Here is a 20,986-nt window from a genome sequence, read left to right as displayed (position 1 = left end):
CAGCCACGTGGATAGCACACCTAGAAACCATTCATGTGAGAAAGGAGGTAGAGGATCTACCCTGCTAAGTATTTCATTTATTTAATCATACATTATTAGTATCTGCAGTACGGGTGCTTGTCACTTGTTGAACTCAGCAGATCTCTGCTTTAACAGCAAAATAATAGACCAAAGAAATAATTAAGTGCATAAACTAGCATATTTTTCAAACACGCTGGTTATTTCTAGCACTGGTCATGCAGATCCACAGTGAATATTCAGGCTTTTCTCAGTTTTACATGTGTTACAGCATGGTCCTTCCATTTTATTTAGTGTCCGTCCCTTACAAAACCTTTTGTAGGAAGTGCCAGAGAGTATAAACAGATCCTTTAGAATCTCCTTCTGCCACTGTTAATGTTTTATTTTTTACTGATTAGTAATGTTTTCATCCCTACTCATTTCTGGCTAAGCATGTACATACATTAGTAAGAAGTCAATACATTTCCCATATTTCTTCCCTTCCCTGAGGGACCTCAATGCCGACCACAGAATTTTTTCCCTTTGAGGCTTATACATTGTCCTCTTTAAGTGGCTGCTCTTTCTCTCTTTACCATAAGAACGTGATTTATTGTAACCAGTATGAAATCGGGGTTCAGGGACCTCTAATAGCAGGCGATGCTAGCCATGACATGAAATGGAGACACTTTGAAATCATTACTGCTATTTAAATTACTCTCCTTTCATTTTCAGCAAATATGATGTTCTAAAGCCTGGGGTGGACGATTAACTTCTCTGACTGGCATTTTCAATAGTAAGAATTCCCATCAAGTTTAAAGATGAGTATAGGATAGAACTGGAAAAAAGATTTTAATTGTGCTCGCTCCCAGGTCAATAATAAGAACTGCTAAGGGCAGGGATAGCAGAAGAGAACAGGAAAAACGACCACGACTTGTGAATAGTACTTTAACCCAGCAGTTTGAAGTATAACGGTCCAAATACTATTTAGTAATTACTTTGCCTGTGGAGGTTCATTTCTTTTTTTTTTTCTTTTTTTTTTTTTTTTCCTGCCCCCATAATACATTTGAATTAGCAAGTGGATCACCATCACACAATATTGCTACTACTTGGCAATTGCCAATTCTACTACATGTTACTCATTTCAATGACACAGAAAGACATATGCTATTTACCCTTAAGCTGCTAAAGCATGCATACACAAGTGATCGCCATTACAATTCTGACACTTCTTTATGTTAGACATGGTGAGAACACCACAGAGACATTATTTATAAAGGAAATTTGCAAGTTTATAATGCAATCCATGGGGTGTGTTTACACATACACTAGAGAATAGACTTTTACCAAGGGAAGAAAAAAATCCATCAGAAAGCTGAAATTTCCAGTCTCACCAAAAGTGAAATTGTTTTCATGCAGATGTTGCCTGCTGGGAGTTTTAATTAAGTGCCTTGGGGGGTATCTGTAGCAGATATACTGTGTTCCTTGGCCAGACTGCCTAAGTTCCTGAAGTGTCCTGCTATTTCCACACTTAACAAGTTTATGAGCTTCATGAAGTTTGGGATCCTATTCCTGTTGGAAGCATCCACACTGGAGAATAAGGGAATGAGAAATAAAATTACAGCTTTCTGGCATATCATCACTAGATAGCCATATATTTTAGGTGACAATATACATTTAAAGGAGCATTTTCATTTTTCCAGAGAAGGTTCAAAGTTTTCTCCTGAGTTCAGGCATTTTTCTCACACACAAAGTGATAGAGTCAAAACAATAAAAGAGTAAAGACAGAATTTACTCAATTTTAATACCCATTAAGAGAGACAAGTATTTTTTGTGTATCCCTGGGTTTTGCAACAACATTGGTGGGCTGGGTCGGGAAGGGAAATGATTCAGTTGGCTGTCAGGTCTTGGGGAGTGGGGAGGAGGAAAGATTACTCCAACTGCAGACTGCTATCATAATGCTTGGATATCACTGAAGTCCTACTTGAAACATCATCTTCATCAGTTTTGGGTGTGTAGCAGTCCTTTCCAGATCAGTGAACATTACACTCAGTGGAGTAACAACCAAGAAAAATATATGCACGTTTATTATCTCCCATGGTAATAGCACCATCACTTTTCTTTTCCCCACTGCTCTGGGGTCTCACTGTATGGTTTACTATCAGGTGTTAGAGATGTTTGTTCTAATTAATTTGCAGGCCTATTTTGAGAAGTGCCAGAAACAGATTTTTGACTAGTTTCATATGCCTTCGCAAAAATTACATCTGACTCTATACAAAATACCAGGTTTTGCTCAATCATTCATACAATACAAAGAGTGATAGTTAAAACAGAAATACATGAATGTTACTCTAACAAAATATAATTTCATCCTAATTTCAGGCTTCAGTTTGGGGGGAATTTAGACATTCAAAAAGAGAACAATTAATTTGCTGAAACTTTCTTGCACAAATAAGCTTTCTTATATAAATATAGGAGGAGTTATGAATTAATTGCTGTTGTTTCAACTACAAATTTATTGTCTTCCAACAACTACGTGGCTCATACTTTCCAGCAAGCTGGCTGATCTCTCCATTCTTTTGTTTCCTCAAGTCAGCCTGTGAAAATACAGGTAAGAGTTCTGCTTGTGAAATGCATTTTTATTATTTCTCAGTAAATACTTAATGAATCTCATTCCACATCCAGCATTACTCTGGTCACAGGGTTTAATAAAGAAAGTCTGCAATTATGGATGTGTCTGGTTGCATAGTCTTTACAGCCTCAGAAGTTCTCCCTGTGGCTGCCCCAAGATGACACAAATATGCTGAAAGTGCCCTTATATTCAAATATACTTCAACTTTGCAGAAAATAGCAACCTTTGTTAAGATGCTATTTGAACTACATCCACACTGTTATAAGACGTCTCTGTTACAAGAAATTAACGCAGGACTACAGTGAAGCAACACACACACAAATAAATTCTTTTGTATATTTAACAATAGTAGTCACTTCTTTAGCAGCCCTTCACCATTAAATATCTTGATTGCTACTGTTTAGTCCTGGGACATACTAGTACTTTCATTCTAAGGAATGAAACAGTTTATATTAATTCAGATTGATAGCATCACCGTAGTTATGTAGCCTGAAATGCATAGAATAAACAAGATGATTTAGAGGTTCCTGTAGCCTTACAGTTTTAGAAGTAGTTCTGAAGTGCATTTCATCACATTATTATCCAAATTCTGACATGTCTAGCCTCTTGTTTAGTTATAATCATGTGGGTAGTAAGAAAAGAAATGCAAGCCAATTTGCAAGGATTATAGTTGTCCAGGTGTCTTTATCACCCTAATCATAGCAGGGATCTGGCATTCAAAGATAAAGCATAGTTGTGTTTAGAAGGTCTGCATTTCCTCTCTACACACAAATAATATTTAAAAAAAAAAAAAAAAAAAAAAGAGGTAAGGTTTGCATTTAGCAAGACAGACTGTGTAGACATGGAACTTGTGACAGCAACAAAAAGTCTACTATCTTGGTTTTTACACTGATAAAAATCTGTAGATATAGATACAGATGGCAAGATTATGTTTATGCTCATTTACATGGTACAAAGATCAGGTCTTAACTTGGACTTATAAAAACAGTGAGTAAAGCAACATCTGGAGTTCTTCACCCAGTGATAGTGTTAGCAGCAGTATACACAGAAATATAGTGCTTTATCACCGCAAACTAAGCTTCAATTCCAAATTGCACTGGCAAAATATCAATCCCCCAGCACCAACCCTTCTTGCAGAAGAGATCTTCTGAACATCTCTGCAGATGAGAGACTCAAATCAGTGTCATTTAGAGGTGCTAGACAATATCAGAAAATTATCTTTAAAAAGAGGTTATTCTCCCTGAAGCTCAAATTCCAGTCAACATTATGCATTACTTCACCTGAAAGTGATTATTTAAAAAGCATTACCTGCTCCCTTCTACCAACCAGCCTTAAGGAGCACCAGGAGGCTACTTCAGGAAGTTCTTGTGCTGTTTTGCATTCCATAAAGAGTCATCCAGCCATCCACAGAAGACTGTTCATTAAGTGTCAAGAGATGTAAACATCTCACTGCAGTTAAAGAAACCCCATGGAAGCTAGTAAACTAGATGAAAGGGGGCAGTCACAACTAGAAATCCTTACAAAGACTATCCTCCAGGAACAGTGCAAGAAAGCCAAAAGTAATGCACTGTGGCCAGTAAAAGAAATTCCCCTTCCCACATAAAGTCCTGCCCTATAGTCAGAGGAACCTAGGAATTGATGTCTTTACAAAATAAAAAAGATATACAAGAAACATCTCTTACTGAAAGCCATACCCTTGCAGAACTCCAGTACAGAACTAAAATTCAACCCGAGTGGTTTAGAACCCTTGAACATCAAACTGGATACAACACACACAACCATGGAATGGAGCAGCTCCATGTCCCTGTGTTATTGCTGAAAAGATTGGTAGAACCCATCTCCAAAGTGATGCAAGTAATTAAATACAACCCCCCAAAAGAGAAAACACATTTGCCTGCTTTTTACAAGCACTCTGACTTCCCTCTGAAGTGAAAGCTTCTCGTTCACTCCCCTTCTTCCATTATACAAATGGAAGCACACTACGCCTTAGCTATATGGGTTTTCTTTTTCTAGTTTCTTTCCATCCCTATTACCTTTGTAATATTTCTAATTTAAATCTCAGTAATTCTTTGGCACCTGAATAATAACCAGTTCATAAAGACTTCAGAGCTTTTTGGATCTTTAGATTCAAATTAGTCACCCCACTCCCACTTAAGAAAAGTGGGACAGGTTTGTGCCTGAACACTCTTAAAACAGTAAAGCATACAAATGTACCTATTCATATATATATATGCATGTATATGTGTATATATATATATATATATATAAAGCCTCCAAAAAGCAGCTTTATACCTTGCATTTATACTGTTTCAGCTTTCAGCAAGCCATGTATTTTTTCATTAGCTCATCTTGCTCTTGACAACTACATATTTTCCTCATATTTTTGGTGGGATTTACATACCTTCAGAACAAAGTCGTTCTCCAGCTTGGTCCAATTTCATATCAAAATCATATCTGCCAGACATACTTGAATGGAAAACACTATCACAACCTTAAATATATGCAATGCAGGCCTAACACCAGGAAACACTGAAGGTAATCACACTTCATTTGTGTTACCATGTTTCCCAGGTGCTGCTGCCCTTTTATCACACAGCTGAAGCTTCCCTGAAGAAAGCCTTTCTGGACCACCCTGCCCACAGGCCAGTTGGAGGCATGGGCAGTCCCAGAAGGTAGTCAGGATAATTGACTATCCATGCCTGTGACCCCTGAAATAGTGAGGAGGGAGAAAGCAAGAAGAAAGTGCACGTGGGTAGGATCAAATACCTGCATGGAGAAGGAATCATTTGCAGGTGTCAGGAGGAGTTGCAGAGCAAAAGTTTTAAACCTCAGATGGATGAGAAGGAAGAAAATAGAGGAGGGATATCCTAGGAGAAGAGAAGAAAGGAGGAGGAAATTTAACTCACAGGCCTTTAAAATGCCATATAACTAGGTATTTTCTGTTCACAGCCTCCTAAAACCATTTCAATACTCAACCTTTCCTAAAATACCACTAGCTGCTCCCTCAGTCAGTGCTCTGGCTTCACAGCAATCCCTTGCATACCTGCCTGGAGGTCCTGAAATATCCAGACCACTCTCAGCTGTTATTCTGATGCTAGGATGTCCTGAACAGGTTCTACTCTGTAAGATCCTGAATGATACACAGCAGTATTTCTGAATTCTGTGTAGTTATTTCCTAATCAAGACTTTAAGAAAACATGCAAAGAGATTAGGACAGTGGAAATTATAGGTGCTTGAATCTGCTTCTAATTAGACAAATGATCCAATGTAGAACTTAAATTTACTGTAAGAAGAAATAGTACTAACTTTTAACCGGTGGAGGATGTACAGTGTATGGTTATTTGAAGAAAGTAGGACAGAAGCAACTGTAGATTTTTGGAAGTAAACGCTAATCTCTTGCCAGAGTGGAGTGCAATACTGCAGAAATATTAGTTGAAAGAGGCTATATCATTTACTGCCTTCCAAGATTCATTTAAAAAAAAAAAAAAAAAAAAAAAAAAAACTAAATGGGAGGAAAAAACAAAACAAAAAAAAAAAAAAAAAATACAACAGAATCACGGAATCATTGAGGTTGGAAGAGACCTCCAAGATCATCGAGTCCAACCTCTGACTTAACACTAACAAGTCCTCCACTAAACCATATCCCTAAGCTCTACATCTAAACATATTTTAAAGAACTCCAAGGATGGTAACTCGACCACTTCCCTGGGCAGCCTATTTCAATGCCTAACAACCCTCTCAGTAAAGAAGTTCTTCCTAATCTCCAACCTAAACCTCCCCTGGCATAACTTTAGCCCATTCCCCCTCGTCCTGTCACCAGGCACGTGGGAGAACAGACCAACCCCCACCTCGCTACAGCCTCCTTTAAGGTACCTGTAGAGTGCAATAAGGTCACCCCTGAGCCTCCTCTTCTCCAGGCTGAACAAACCCAGCTCCCTCAGCCGCTCCTCATAAGACTCATTCTCCAGACCCCTCACCAGCTTCACTGCCCTTCTCTGGACTCCCTTGAGCACCTCGATGTCCTTCTTGTAGCAAGGGGCCCAAAACTAAACATAGTACTCGAGGTGCAGCCTCACCAGAGCCAGGTACAGGGGGACAATCACTTCCCTAACCCTGCTGGCTACACTGCTTCTTACACAAGCCAGGTTGCTGTTGGCCTTCTTGGCCACCTGAGCACACTGCTGGCTCATAGTCAGCCGGCTATCAACAAAAACATGTGGAAACCTTAAGAGTACAAGCAGCAGCCAAACTTAAAATCCATGCTCATAAAATTCAGTTAAAAATAATAATAATAATAAAATAATAAAATAAAACCAACAAATAGCAGAAATGTTATATCCCATCAGAAATCAGTAGAACAGAGGTCTTTTGAAATCTCCTCCCCAACAAAAATAGGGAAATGCTTAGGAATTATTGGTGTAGTTATACCCATATTAAAAAGGGTATAACTGTTCACATTGGCAGATAGCTGGTAGTAACTTAATAACAAGGTTTTCACTGAATACATAGGCAACTTTACATATTCTGTTTTAAATTCTCTTAGGTAACTTTGACTAATTTCATCATATGTTTTGTTTTGTTTTTTTCCCTGATAACAAGACTGAGAGGTAATTACAATATCTTACTACTATCCGCTTCTTGCATTTGGTTTATTGATAAAAATAAAAGAGAATGAATACACCAACTCTTCTAGGTTAAACAATTTAATCACTTTGGATAATAGCTTAATTAAATAGAAAAACAACATGGAAGAAATGCGTGCATGGCTTTGATTGTATGTCATGTCCAGATTTTGTAATGACTTGCAATAAGTAAGCCATTCCTGGCAGCTAGTAAATGGAGCATTACTTGCTCCTTTGAGAGCAGTATTGTGCTAGAGTCTTATTCCTATAGAGTACTAGCATAGGGTACATTGGCTTTGTGGCCATCTAAGGAAGCAAAAAGAGCTCTCTTTTGCTCTCAAGTAAAGGAAAAGAGTAAGCCTTTTTTGCCCACTGATGTAATTTGCCATTCACAAAGTTACCGTTATGAGTGGGAAACAAAGATTTCCTGACACAAACAAGCCAAGTAAACCAAGAGAATATAATTGTAGAATTGAATAAAAAATAAAATAAAATACAATAAAAAATCTGTGGCATTGTGTAAAGACAAGCACTATATAACACAAAAGTGATAAGAAAAACAACAACAAAAAACCATCCTAGGGGATAAGAAATGGATATGAGTTGATAACCCTACAGAATGAACCATCCAAACAGGAGACTTTCTTCCCTTTCTCGTGAATCCAGCCCAGAAAAGTCTTCCTCACTCCAAAGCCCTCTATGTGGGTTTCTGTCTTTAGAAGCAGATGCTCTTCACATTTTCCTGTGTTTTGCTGTTACAATGCACTATGTGGCAGTGATCACAGTCTTCTTTCCCTCTGCATCAGTTGGACTATAATACTAAGCTTGAAAATGAAATCCTAGTACTGCTAGCATGTTGATGAGAACTTGGTCAGCTAAAGAGTCTTGCTTTTATTTAAAGAAAACTGTTGTTATTTTTGTGTTTTTGTGAGTATTCAGAAGCCTTGGTCCTTTCTGTTGTTTCACTTCTGATGTTTCACTTAAGCAAAGGATGCAGTCTTCTCCCCCCACTAAAATGTATGCTGGAAACCTCTTGTAGGGTAACTCTCCTTTTGAAGATTGCATGAAGAAATCAGCCAAATGTGCTTCGAAGACAAAGTTGTATTTCAGGCTCAGGAAAGTGAAACACATGTTGAAGCAAGTCACAGAGGGTGAGAATATACTTCTCTATTTTCAAGATTTTAAGAACAGGATAGACAGGTGGTGGGAAGTCAAGAATCATGAGTAGTCTTCCACGTCTAGATTTCTATGGTTCAGGCACCCAATTCACTATTTTGATTTAAAAACCTTGTGAGTTTGAACTTGCTGGATAAGGATGGTTTGCCCTATCAGGATAGAACGGGGTAAGGAAAAAAGTAACCATATAAGGCTGTATCATCATCACTGTGCAAGTAATGGTGGCTTTAAACTTTGTTCTTCTTTCAGTATGATTTCTTGTTTAGTAAATGGCATTTATAAATTATTTTCTGGATACAGGAAAACAATACATCTGAGAAGAAAATAATTTTGCTACTGAACAGAAATATCTCTGTTAAAGAAAAGCTCCAACAGTACTGTCCATCAGGTCTGCTCTCCTTGGACCCAATGAGAGAAATACTCTATTCTAAGGGCCCTGCAGAAACTTCCATGATCTTGAGAGTTCACAAGAAGAAAATACTAATCATATAGGCAAAAGGGGAAATAAAAAAAGACCCTTTATAAGAGGTACAAAAACATGCAAAACAAAAGACACAAACAAACAAACAAAATAACAACAACAAAGGAACCATAACTTATTTCCACTTTGCAGTAAGTTGGTATTCCAGAAATAGTACCTGCATTACAAACACTACTATAAACACAATAAACCCAGTATGAAAGCAGAGTGCCATGTCCACATCCAAGGTGGCTTTATGTTAGTTTTTTGATTAATCATTAAGGTAAAGAGAAGCTGACTAGAATACACAGTATTTACTAAGTGTCCATATCCTAAATGACAGTTATTTCTCCAGAGATTGTAGCTAATGTGCTTGCTCCAAAAGTTCTGTTTTGGAATATGGCTGAAATTTCTACCTTAGTTCCTTAATCTCTAACATTTGGCTGCAGACTCTTCTGCTAAGTTGCTTTCAGGCCTGGAACAGATTTCATGCTTGCAGAATGCATCAGAGTAGTCTTTTTATTTTAATACTTCACTTACACATCAGACTGCTGAACCTTCCATTCTTACCTTTATCAAAAATCGCCTCCTCAGATCACCCTCTCTAGCTTATATCATGAATATTTTCTAATGTTTTCCAAGGAAGAAATAGCTTTTTAAAAATTCTTTCTAAACTAAATGTCACATACCACTCACTTCTTTGAGGGTTGGGCTTAATGCTGTTAGCCAGAAGAGGCTTCTTCCACATATACGACTGTTACTTCAGCTTGTAAACTGGCACACGTAGCTGGGTAGCTGCTGAGATTCCTTTTGGAAACCAAGAACAATGGATTTACTGGATAGTGGAAATAAATAAATAAATCCTGCAGTCAGGTTTAAGTTTCCTTACCCAGAACACATAACTGATCTTGACGTTTGCCAGCACCCTGAAATCAACTTGAACTCAAGCAAAACTAATTGTAAAATAGGCCATTTATTAATTGAAGCTAAAAAAGATAAAAGTTACAAAATTTATAGAAAAAAATATGAAATATTAAAGTAAAACCTCTCATTTCACTCAGCTCTAATGGTTCACACGAATATGCATGGTGCAGCTGACTCACTCTTAGATATTCAGAGATCAAGTACCAGCATCTAGTCACTTAACAGAAAGGAAATATTTTTTTAAATCTTGAAGAAAATTTGATTGGGGATTCTCTACTTCCTGCTTCTTCCCAGCTCCTCAGATCTCTTCTAGATCTTCTTTTTCCCTGTCGCTTTTTTCTTCAAATGTTTCCTTTGATCTCACACCCTCTGGCTGCTCCCATATTCTCTGGAAATATTGGTGTCCACTGGGCATGATTAGGTGTGATTATCACTTGCCCAAATGGTAACAGACAGCTAGGCTATCCCCTTGGGCCAGTCTGGGCAATTTCAAGTCCTTCTGTAGGTCTTTTTCATGTTATTAACTTACATTTCTTTATACTCAGGTAAGTTAGCTAATCCTACTTTATACAGCCACTTTGCTAGTATAGATGTGCATCGTATAACTGGATTTCATTTCAGAACAGATAGCAGTAACCAGTCATTTTAGGGTAATAATGCCTCTGCTGACTGCTCCCTCAACCAACAATCCAGGTATAATCTGATACTTTTAAATAATAATGCTTCATATTACAAAGAGAATTATCACAGTGTACCTACCCATCTGTTCCAATAAATGTCCATCTCAGTTTCAAAATGAGATAACCAGTTGGCATCTCTAAATCTCACAAATGACTATGAATGGCTTTCTCCTCAGAGAAAGCCCCTAAAACTTGAAAGTCATTGGTACAGCAATGTACCTAGTTTTCTTTGGCACCACCTTGTCTTCAGGAGAAATAGTTCCAGGAACTTCTAATAATGTAATGATAATGTCCTATTTTTTTTTTTTTTATTTTGTTTTGGCATAGAAGTAAATCCTCCAGTACCACATTGTGACTACAGTAGTCCTGGCTTTATAAAGAAAATCACAAATAAAGAACAACTGATATGACCTTTAAAGAACCTCCATGAACATGTTTTAATTACTTAGAGCAGCCAGAAATGGAAAGACGGTAATTATAAAAAACAGAAGTTTTACACTTCCATCAATAATCAGGTATACCACTGTTGATCTGAAAGGGGCTACAAGTAACACAGGAAAAACAAACAAACAAAAAACTTACAATGGAAAACTCCAAAAATAAAGTTAATAATCAGTCTAAGCTGAGTTGGTAAGTGTATAAGAATCCACAAATCCACAATAGGAAAAAGCAGCTCCTCATCATCTCGGGCATGCCTTATCAACCACCACCATAAAAATATTCGTAAGCTGAAAGGCTACTGTGTAAGCAAAAATGAAACTAACTGGGGAATATGAGCAGAAGGAACTGATCCAAAAGCTCCCATTGTCCTGTTTTCAGTGGTAACAAGTCTTAAAAAGAACGACAACAAATTATTTGTGCTTTGCTTGCTAGCATTCTGTGCTAACAGCATACACAAATGTTAGAAACAACCAAAGGTGACAATAAATATTTTCTTTAGCTATAAATACCAGCCTAAGCACGTAAAAGCTTTATTAACATACAGTGTTGCCAAATTTTGGATGATTCAGAGGAAAAAGAAACAGCAACTTAATCCATTAAAAACAGACTCAAAATGTAAATAAACCATGTGGCAGCATGCTTACTAGTTAGTCATGAGTTAGGAACTGGGAGACAGTGTGAGAACTCTTCCCAATCTACTACATGATCCAGACCAAGTTATTTAACTCCTATTTATCTATCTGTAACATGGGTTCAAGAAGTTATTTCCCAGATGTCAGCATGATGAAAGTTAATTGATGTTTGTAAATTTTTGCTAGAGTCCCTGATGAGAGGTGAACCGAAAATAATATCACATTCACCTTCTGGGAGCCCCTATATTTATTTCATAAATGCAATAAAGAGAAATTGAGGGTTACAAGAATTATTAAAAATTTGCTGTAATAATTAGTGATTCCAACATGCACATTCTAGTTCACAAAATATCAATAATTACTCATATGCTAATATAGAACATTTCTGGGTTAATGGCAGTTTTATACTGAGAGACTAATGCATACATTTTTACCAAAAGAAAGTTCAAATCACATTTCTATCCTTTCCCCTGCTGTGACTTTATTGAAATGATCAGCAAGGCTCCAAACCACAGGGAGAGAGAGAAAAAAGAGATAAAATATGGAATCTGGGGTTTTGTGGTTACTGTATTTTACTTTACCATCCTAAAGTATATTCCTGGGAAATCACAGCTGCTCCCAATTTTCCATCTCTAAAATAAGGACATGGGAATTGGCACCATGGACCCAAATTCAGGAAGCATTTTCCACAGAACTCTGTCTCCAGCAGTGAGAGGCACCATATGTTGCTATATGAAGTCCCCTTTCTACTCAATAGATTAGATAGATAGATTAGATTCTGGCTTACTTCCAACTTTCTTTCTGTTTTAAACATGAATTGTTATAATTCTGACTACTCTTGTTACCTGTAGAAATTTCTATCCTTCTCACACTTCTTGGTGACAATATCATTCCATGGCAGGTTTCCACAGTCAACTGAAATCTTGAGTGGCAAACCGTGAAGATAGTATAATTATCTTTCTCTATTCCTTTTTCATCGTGGCTTGTTTAGTTGCTCTCTAACATGGATGGCAAAAGAACGCAGTTTCAAACAAAAAGTAGTTCACTAAAAGGTGGGAGAAAATGCTGGGCGGGATATTCTCCTAATCATTCCTTTTCTTGTGTTCTTCCTCAGGGGACAGAATAAAGGATCTACATGTCAAAAATAAACACAAGAAGAAATAGCGTATTTTGAAATACAACTCCTAGGACAAGCTGGAATCCTTCTGTGAGATGTCCATGTGTTAAAGACAGGGACATTAATGCCTCAATGGCATATCCCATAAGAGTACAATGTGACTACTACAGAATCGGACTTCGTGTGTATCTAGTCTTAGCAGCTTGAGACAGAAGGAAGCAGAATATTTTTTTTTATTTTCTTAGTTCTGGCAGCTACAGGTTTTTATGGATCTGCAACTAAAGAAAGGAAAAAACAAACAAACAAAAAATCACCTAACAAGTCAGCTCTAAGAAGTAACTTCTCCAACCTGACACCTTGCAAAGTCACTTACTACAGTGACAACCTATTCATGAAATCTGATGAAACCACCTTATTAAAAAAAAAAAAAAAAAAAGTAATTGAAATAGCCATTAAATTTTCTCAAATAATAAAAGGCTTGAAGAAATACCAAGATCCCTGTGTCTATGAGTCTTGTCACTAGTATGTCTGGACTTCTCTTGCTTGATGCTGTGTGATTATTCTCATGAGCCCTTTCTATTTTTTTTTTTAATTAATAATAATAATCCATTGTCATTTATCCTGCATGGACCTAAAGATGTTTCTTTAGCATGGATTCAATTAAAAAAAAAAAAAAGTGTAATTTTTCTCCTACCTGCCTTTTCTTCACATTCATTCATCAAGATAAACAGAACAATCCTCATAGCATAAGTTGAATTACTGGTATTTATAACTTCCCTTCCAATAGAAAGGGACTATTTCTTTTCTTTGACTTGTTCTCTCAGACTTTCTGTGAAATCAGGCAAGTGCCTACCTGATCTGAACCTGAATTGTGTTTTCACAAAATTTTTGCAGCCATAGACAAATTTCATAAAATGAAAGGCAAAATTTACAAATCCTGAAGAGGCTGACAGAACTAATGCTCATGTTCCAGTACTTGGCACCATAATTCAAGGCCTAGTTCAAGACTAGCTTTCATGTCTTATTTAGAAGATGCAACTTCAGTTTACTTAAATAACTTTCCACTGTGAGTTTTGTCCTGGGAGTTTAATACCTGATATTCCTCTAGAAGTAGTTCCTCTATTTAGAGAATTTATGACAGAATGAGGGAAGTGTCTAGTGAAAGCTTCACAGAAAAACACAGCTAGCTAATTAAACAATTATTAGCACTAGACGTTTTCTTAAAATGGTATATGGAAATATACCATTTTCTTATATGGAAATATACCAATATATATGGATATATGGACATATATCGTATAGCTTGTTATGCAGACAGTATAGCAATCAATAATAACATATGCAAAAAAAAAAAAAAAAAAAAAAAAAGGAATAATGTTTCCAGTCTTGAAGTTGTGTTTTAATATTGTATTCTAAGGTCCAACAGTACATTTTTCATGCCTGGGTTTCCACTTGTACAACTTCAGGATGTTAAGAGTCCTTTTGGACGGGCAAGCATTTATCTTCCTTTACTTCATTACTTTTCTTCTGGATTCTCAGAAACTCTTGTCTTCATCTTCACGTAACAAGACTTTCTCTATCAGTTCCCATATCTTCCTAAAAATATATGGCATATAAACAAAATCACTGAGTAGAATCATAGAATGGCTTGGGTTAGAAGGGACCTTAAAGATCATCTAACCCCAATGTCCCTGCCATGGGCAGGAATGCCACCTAGATCAGGTTGGCAAATGCCCTATCAAACACTTCCAGGAATGAGGCACCCACAGCTTCTCTGGGCAACCTGTTCCAGTGTCTCACTACCCTTACAGTGAAGAATTTCCTCCTAATATCTAATCTAAATCCATCCTATTTTAGTTTAAGACCATTCCCCCTTGTCCTATCATTATGTACCTGAGTAAAGAGTACTTCTCCATCCTTTTTATAAGACCCCTTTAGGTACCGAAAGGCCACGAAGATGTCTCCCCAGAGCCTTCTCTTCTCCAGGCTGAACATCCCCAGCTCCCACAGCCCTTCATCATATGAGAGGTGCTCAAGCCATCTGGTCATCTTTGTAGCCCTCCTCTGGACTCATAAAAGCAAGACCTAAACCAGTGACAGCCAACACTTTGACGAAAATACAGACAGTGTTGGGGAATCTTCCCATTATAGGCCATACAAAAGGAACTGAGCCCTATCTCACCTAACTTCAGATACCTGCAGTTGCTTATATATAAAGATTCATATCCACAGGGAGAATGGTTCATTCTTTCTAAAATCATGCTACCCCAGATGATGAAAATTTTTTGGATTGGATCTAGGCAGAAAGCTACAACAGACCTGCCCAATCTTCTCAGTTGAATGCATAAGGTCTGATACATAAAGATGTGCTGTACCCCTTTAGATATTTCTAAAGAATAGAGGCCAAGAGAGCAAACTTTTCTAGATCTGGTATTCCTTGCTGAAAGCAAGAACAGTTTAACTTCATGGCACTAGTCCATACGTTTTTATCATGCTGAGTGTGGATGTCATCATATCCACAGCACAGCTTGTTTGCCTGCTGTATCCTTTCCTACTCTGACTTAGACGTGGATCAAGCAGTGCTATTAAAACTTGGCAATAAATATAGTGTCTTCTTTTTTTTTTCCCTCATAAATACTCACTGATATTAAAAAGTACATACTTCATCTAATTTTTTTCCTAGCCACTTTCTACAAAGTCTTAAGAGAGACAATTGACCAACACAAATAAGAATGGAAAGGTAAGTCCAAAAGGAATTTCACTATTTACACTAAAGCTTTGGGTACCTCCATCTAACCAGGAAAACAAATAAAACCATGTGACTTAATCCATCCATTTACAACCTGAGAACAGCAATTAAACTTCTGTATTTTGGATATTTTTATTTTCTTAATGGAGTAGTAAAAAATAAAATATTTTTAATTAGCTGCTAAGCCTGAACAGATCACTTCCTTGATGCAGAAAAAGTAGAAACTAGCCTGAGTAAATTGTTTGCTGCAAATTATTTATTTAGCTGCAGACACAAGCAAAATATTTGCCCTCAAATCACTGGACAATCTCTTCACACTTGAGGGAAGCTTCTACTGTAGATATTAAATAAGTATTAATCCATGCTTTACCTCTAATTAAATGTCATCTAAGTTATCTTATGTGCATTAAGGGCAAAGGATGATACAGTTTTGACTTCAGATAATTAGATGCCCTCCTTTAATTATGCCTCAAGATAGACTTTGATTCAGGAATCACATGCTTCATGAAAGTCAATGTTTTAGTGTTCCTGATCTGTCCTGGAGAAAGGGAATAATGTCAACTCCAGAAATATGATTCATAACATTAGAGGGGAAGAATTCTGGACATCCATTTTATAAAACATCTTATTATGCAATTGTCCCAAGAGAGTGTACATCTCTGAAGTGTTTATACCTAAGATCTACTGAAAGCAAAATGTTCTGTTAAAATTTTTCAACATTTAGTAAGTGTGCTTCTTTAAGTATCCTAGGGCTGATTATTTTTAATAATTAATATCATACAAATGTGACTAATTAACCTTGTATTCAACTACAGCTACTACTAATTGCCTTGATTTTTTACTATCAGTAGCTAACAGACTTCTGTGCTATTTTGCATATAGATTTGTAGCTGCTCATTAGCTTCTAGATTCTCTAGTACTCTGCTCTGGCAAAGCAAGGCTTGCAGCTTGAAGTAGGAAACCAGAAATATGCCACTGCCTGGTAACTGCTCTCCATGCTCTTTGTGGGGACATGGTTTATTCAGATCACTTGCATTGCATTACTGTTCTTTTCCAATTCCTCCCCTTCCCCTCATTACGCTAAATGAATGCATCCATCCAGGAAATTTTAACAACATAATACACAGTAACTTTATATCATAAAGCAGGTTACTTTCCATGTTTGTGAAATTATCATATATTAGTGGTCTTAGATCATTAGGTAGCAGCTCTTGAACTGAGAGCTATTCGCACTGCCATCCTCCAGCAACAAAATCTACTGTGCCTGGTCATTACCACCTTGTGCAATCTGATGTTGGCATTTCTCATGTTAATTAAAGATTAATTTACAGAAATGTAAAGCTTAACCTTAATTTTAGAAGTCCATAGACTTCTAGAATTATTAAGTTAAAACTTAATTGAAAATATTTACACATCATAAGATTTGAGTTGTGTTCTATTTTGCTAAAGTCTTAAGAATTCTGTGGAACACTATTCCCAACCCCTCCCTTTTTTATACTTTTCTACTACATTTTTAAAAGTAAAAAAATAAATCTGCCTTTGTCAGCTAATAAAACATATTCCTCCTTTTAACACCAAATGTTGGCAGTAAGTTCACAATAGAATCATTCTTTTCTGTATCAATGGATCATTTTCTTCAGCATTTATTGGTACTAATTTGGCCTTTTGTTTTGTTTTTTTAAAAAACAAAATTCTCATACCTCTACATTAAAGCGCACAGCTCACAGATTTTTTCTTACACAAGAATCTACAGTAATTGTTCTGGGTTATATGGCGCAAAATACCACCTGCCATCTAAGTTTGAGAAACCACTCCCTTACACAGCTTCATGTTATAACAACAGGAACAATTCCACGATGTCTACCTGAAGTCTGAAAAACTAAAAGGCTAATCCAAAATGCAATAAGGTCAGTGAGCCATTCTGTGTATTTCTCAGGCCTTTCACTAACCTGTAAATAAACAGCTGAATCAATCAGGGAGGTTAATCAAAAAACATACATAATTCCCATTGATAATTTTTCTTAGTTTAATTCTCTGGGCCTTATCTAAGTTAAAACTATAATCTCTGTTTCTGTCTCCCTGCTGCTATTGTGTATATGCCATACAACTAACACCTGAATACAGCACAGCTACTGTTAATAACTAATCTGTTTTATTTTAGTCTAACAAGTTGCTAGGACAGGCATTTCCATCACTCTAACACTTTTTGTATAACCACACTGACATAGTTATTTGAACATTTCAGACTCACCTTTGATTTTCCTGAGTGATTCTCAGTTTACCTAAAATTCCTGTGATATGTCCTTCAACTTCCTGTAAAAAATAGATTAATTTTTGAGAAATATCAAAATATCCTTCATTACATAAGAAAAAATCTGCAGTGATACTAATTAGCAACACATCTGATCAGCATTTAAAATACTCCAATACTTTTTAGTCCATTAACCTTGACATAAATTATAGTAAGTGGTTCCTGTGTGACAGGAGTTTTAATTTAACACTACATCTCAAGTTACACACGTCTTTGAGTCTGACATCAAACCTCATTTCTTGCCAGTTCTTACACCCTGAGGGAAACCCAACAGACAGTAAAACCAGGTCCTACTGTGTAAACAAGGAAGGGTGTTTATAGCATTACTTTTGTTAAACCAATTACTTTTATATAAATGAGTGGATTTTTGTCTTTCAGCATACACATCCTTTTCTGGCTTCTGGATTGAGCTGGTAAAACAAACTCTGTTTGGGTGTAGTAAGTTTTGCATTTCACATTTCATTGACATCTGAAACAATGCTTGCTCTTTTGGCTACTGACACAGAGCTTCAGGCTTCAGTGTGCAACGGAGTATCAACTGAGCCAAAGACTGTTTTATTCAAGCTATTATTCACTTTTCTCAAGATATCTGTTAGTCTGTATATTTTATAGAAATCTTTCTAAGTTCTTCTTGCTGAGATATTCCATGGATTTAATATATTGGAGTTATCTACCACAGGCTCTTTTACCTCACTCCAGTGCCTTCAGTACAATTGGAAGCAGAGGGTTTTTGCAGCTTTGATTTAGATATTCAGATCAAAGTACCTTAAGCTTGCCACAGTAATTAAAATGATAACAACAACAATAATAATTCAATAAAAATAATTAATTAAAAAAAGAAAAAAGTGAAAATATATCCAGTACATTTCAACATTCTAGCTGGTAGCAAATAACAGTCCTAACTTGGAACCTGCTGAAGCCAAAGAGAATCTTTCCAATGATGTGTTATTAGAAATACTGAAGGTATCTCATGTACAAACTAATTTGCACTGTGCCTGAAGCACAATGGGTTCTAAGGAAATAACTTACTTTTATTTGGCCTTGGAGAAACATGTTTGATACATTGATTTTCATAGTTTCAGCCTGAAAAGACAGTAAGAAATCAGTTAAGTTATCCCACAACATACCAGCAAAACCAAATGCATCAAATCCACTTATCCTTAAAAAGGAAAAATGCAATCTGTATGGGAACAAACACATGGTACTTATGGAGCATTACGCCATCATATTTTTAAAATAATATGGCAATGCACTGGTTTAATTAGATTGCTCTTCTTAAATGATAACAGTCTTGTCCTTCCAAATAAAAGGTTTTACATTTTGAATTGTTATTACAAATAACAATAAAAACTCAATAACTCTCCACAAACATTCAACCAAAGTATACTTGGAGGGCAAACTCTCCATTGGCCTAGAACCACCACTCAGTTTTCTATCTAGACTATTTACGGTGTCTCAGAGATTTCCCTGCCTTGCTGCTGCAACGATCTCCTGCTCTAATAACTATACAATATTGCCATCTGCTGACTCTTCTTTTTCATTACAAGCATGAAAGCTCCCCAAGTCCCCCCCTTCCCCCCCTAAAAACGAGCCATTTATATTAATACCCTCTGAATGTTCATATTAGATAGAATAAAAAAAAAAAAAAAAAAAAAAAAAAAAAAAAAAAAAAAAAACTTGAAAGAGAGGAACTTCTCAGCTTGGCTACTTCTTTACTTCTTTAGAGGACCAGATTTCATATACACATCTGTTATGCTGTGGGAGCATATCTTACAGGGTACACAATCTTAAATTTCTGAAGGCATGGAGAGCATATGATCTCTTGTTTGCCAGGAAACAAACAAACAAATAAGTAAATAAATAAAATTGTGAAGACTAATTGCTTCTATTCATTTTTCTAATATCTTGATACCAAGTAAAATTGTCTAAATTAATCAAGGGTTCACCTCCTCCCCCCAAGTTTTGGTGCTGGAGGCCTGATAAACATTTTCAAAACAAGTGACAGACTTCTGTCTTGTACTGTGAGGTAGTAGTGAAAAAGGCTGTTTGAAAAGTTTTACTGGAAAAACAATGAGTTTCAATATATCAATTCAATTTAAGGGCAGTCAAGTATGGTACAAGAACATAACAGCTGTATCTATACCTGAACTTGTAAAGACAGAAATATAGACTTGGGGCAATTTTGGTTACATGTTTTTCTCAGCTTTCCTGTGATTTTCTGGCATCTTGGCTCTATTCTCTATACAATTAATTAATCAATTTGATGTTTTGTCAACAGGTAATTATGCTGCTTCAGGGGACAGAAAGTTAGAAGAAATGTTTGACCTTTTAAATGCTTATCTAAGCCTAAGATCTATGTAAACATTTTGCTGTTTGCCCACCATTAAAAGTGACGCATTATTCCCTGCTCATGTACTTTTAACATCTATTTAGCTGCATGAAATTACCTCCTTACTTCACACAGCTGGAACACTTATTAGCGTAACCAGTGACAAGGACAGGTTAAAAGTGGTTTTAGTGAGATCACGTACTATTTCTAACTACACAACTGCCATAACAAAAGGTATACTGCTTTTAACACTGAATGTGTAAATCCTGCAGAAGTTTGTAAGCATTTAACTTTTATAGTTTAACTGGTCCTCATACAAGCCACTCTCAGTATGCAAATTTTAGCACATAAATAAGTTACTACAAGTTCTGTACATTGGATGGGATTGCACAGTATTCAATACAAGCCTGTCTCCCATTGTTTGCTTTGTACAACACCAATCACAATGACAGCTCAAGGAGTAACAATACAGCCTAGCAAATTCCCTCCCCCCCCCCCAAAAAAAAAACACTGTTCTGTTACAAATATTCACACTAGTATTTTTACTTTTATTAAAAATCAGTTATTTGATATAAATGATACATCATAAACCTCTTTTTCAGTCTAGAATTAAACCTGGCCTCCTGCCTGTGTTTGGAATGCGTTCACAGATGTGGTCATTTATATACCCCTGTAAAGAATCAGCAGTCATTCAGTTATTTGGCCATCTAGAAATCAGATTTCAAAGATAATCAGAACTGTCCTATCTTTTCCCCATTGAAGTTACTAGGTATTTCAGAAGTATTTCAGAATTTGGTTCAAGTGTAGATGAGTTAGCCAACTTGGGATTCCTAGAAGATTCCACCTGGAAGCATCCCATTCATAGACATAGTTAGACCTACTTATTACCACCCTTCAGGCCAAGAAATACAAGAGGTAA

General features: G+C 36.5%; 1 protein-coding gene and 1 long non-coding RNA gene across 3 annotated transcripts in view; both read right to left on the bottom strand.

The window, feature by feature from the left end:
• Window positions 1-1,612: 1,612 nt before the first annotated feature.
• On the bottom strand, window positions 1,613-5,335 carry LOC106018731 (uncharacterized). Its single transcript, XR_003496381.3, has 3 exons — window positions 5,028-5,335; window positions 3,935-4,075; window positions 1,613-2,591 (listed from the first exon to the last, which is right to left on the bottom strand). It is a non-coding gene; the product is annotated as an uncharacterized lncRNA (long non-coding RNA).
• Window positions 5,336-14,055: 8,720 nt separating this feature from the next.
• C3H6orf118 (chromosome 3 C6orf118 homolog) overlaps window positions 14,056-20,986 on the bottom strand; it is a 33,358-nt gene continuing 26,427 nt past the window's right edge. For both annotated transcript variants that reach the window (XM_038176174.2, XM_072035845.1), the window contains exons 8-10: window positions 18,768-18,821; window positions 17,679-17,740; window positions 14,056-14,274 (exon numbers count right to left, since the gene is read on the bottom strand). In XM_038176174.2, the coding sequence (XP_038032102.2) occupies window positions 14,214-14,274; window positions 17,679-17,740; window positions 18,768-18,821 (177 nt within the window). In that variant the 3' untranslated portion in view covers window positions 14,056-14,213. The remainder of the gene's footprint in view (window positions 14,275-17,678; window positions 17,741-18,767; window positions 18,822-20,986) is intronic.

Source organism: Anas platyrhynchos, chromosome 3 (assembly GCF_047663525.1).
Source record: "Anas platyrhynchos isolate ZD024472 breed Pekin duck chromosome 3, IASCAAS_PekinDuck_T2T, whole genome shotgun sequence".
In the NCBI taxonomy this organism is placed as follows: domain Eukaryota; kingdom Metazoa; phylum Chordata; class Aves; order Anseriformes; family Anatidae; genus Anas; species Anas platyrhynchos.
Note: the sequence above shows the minus strand (reverse complement) of the source record. Positions and strands in the feature narration are given on the sequence as shown.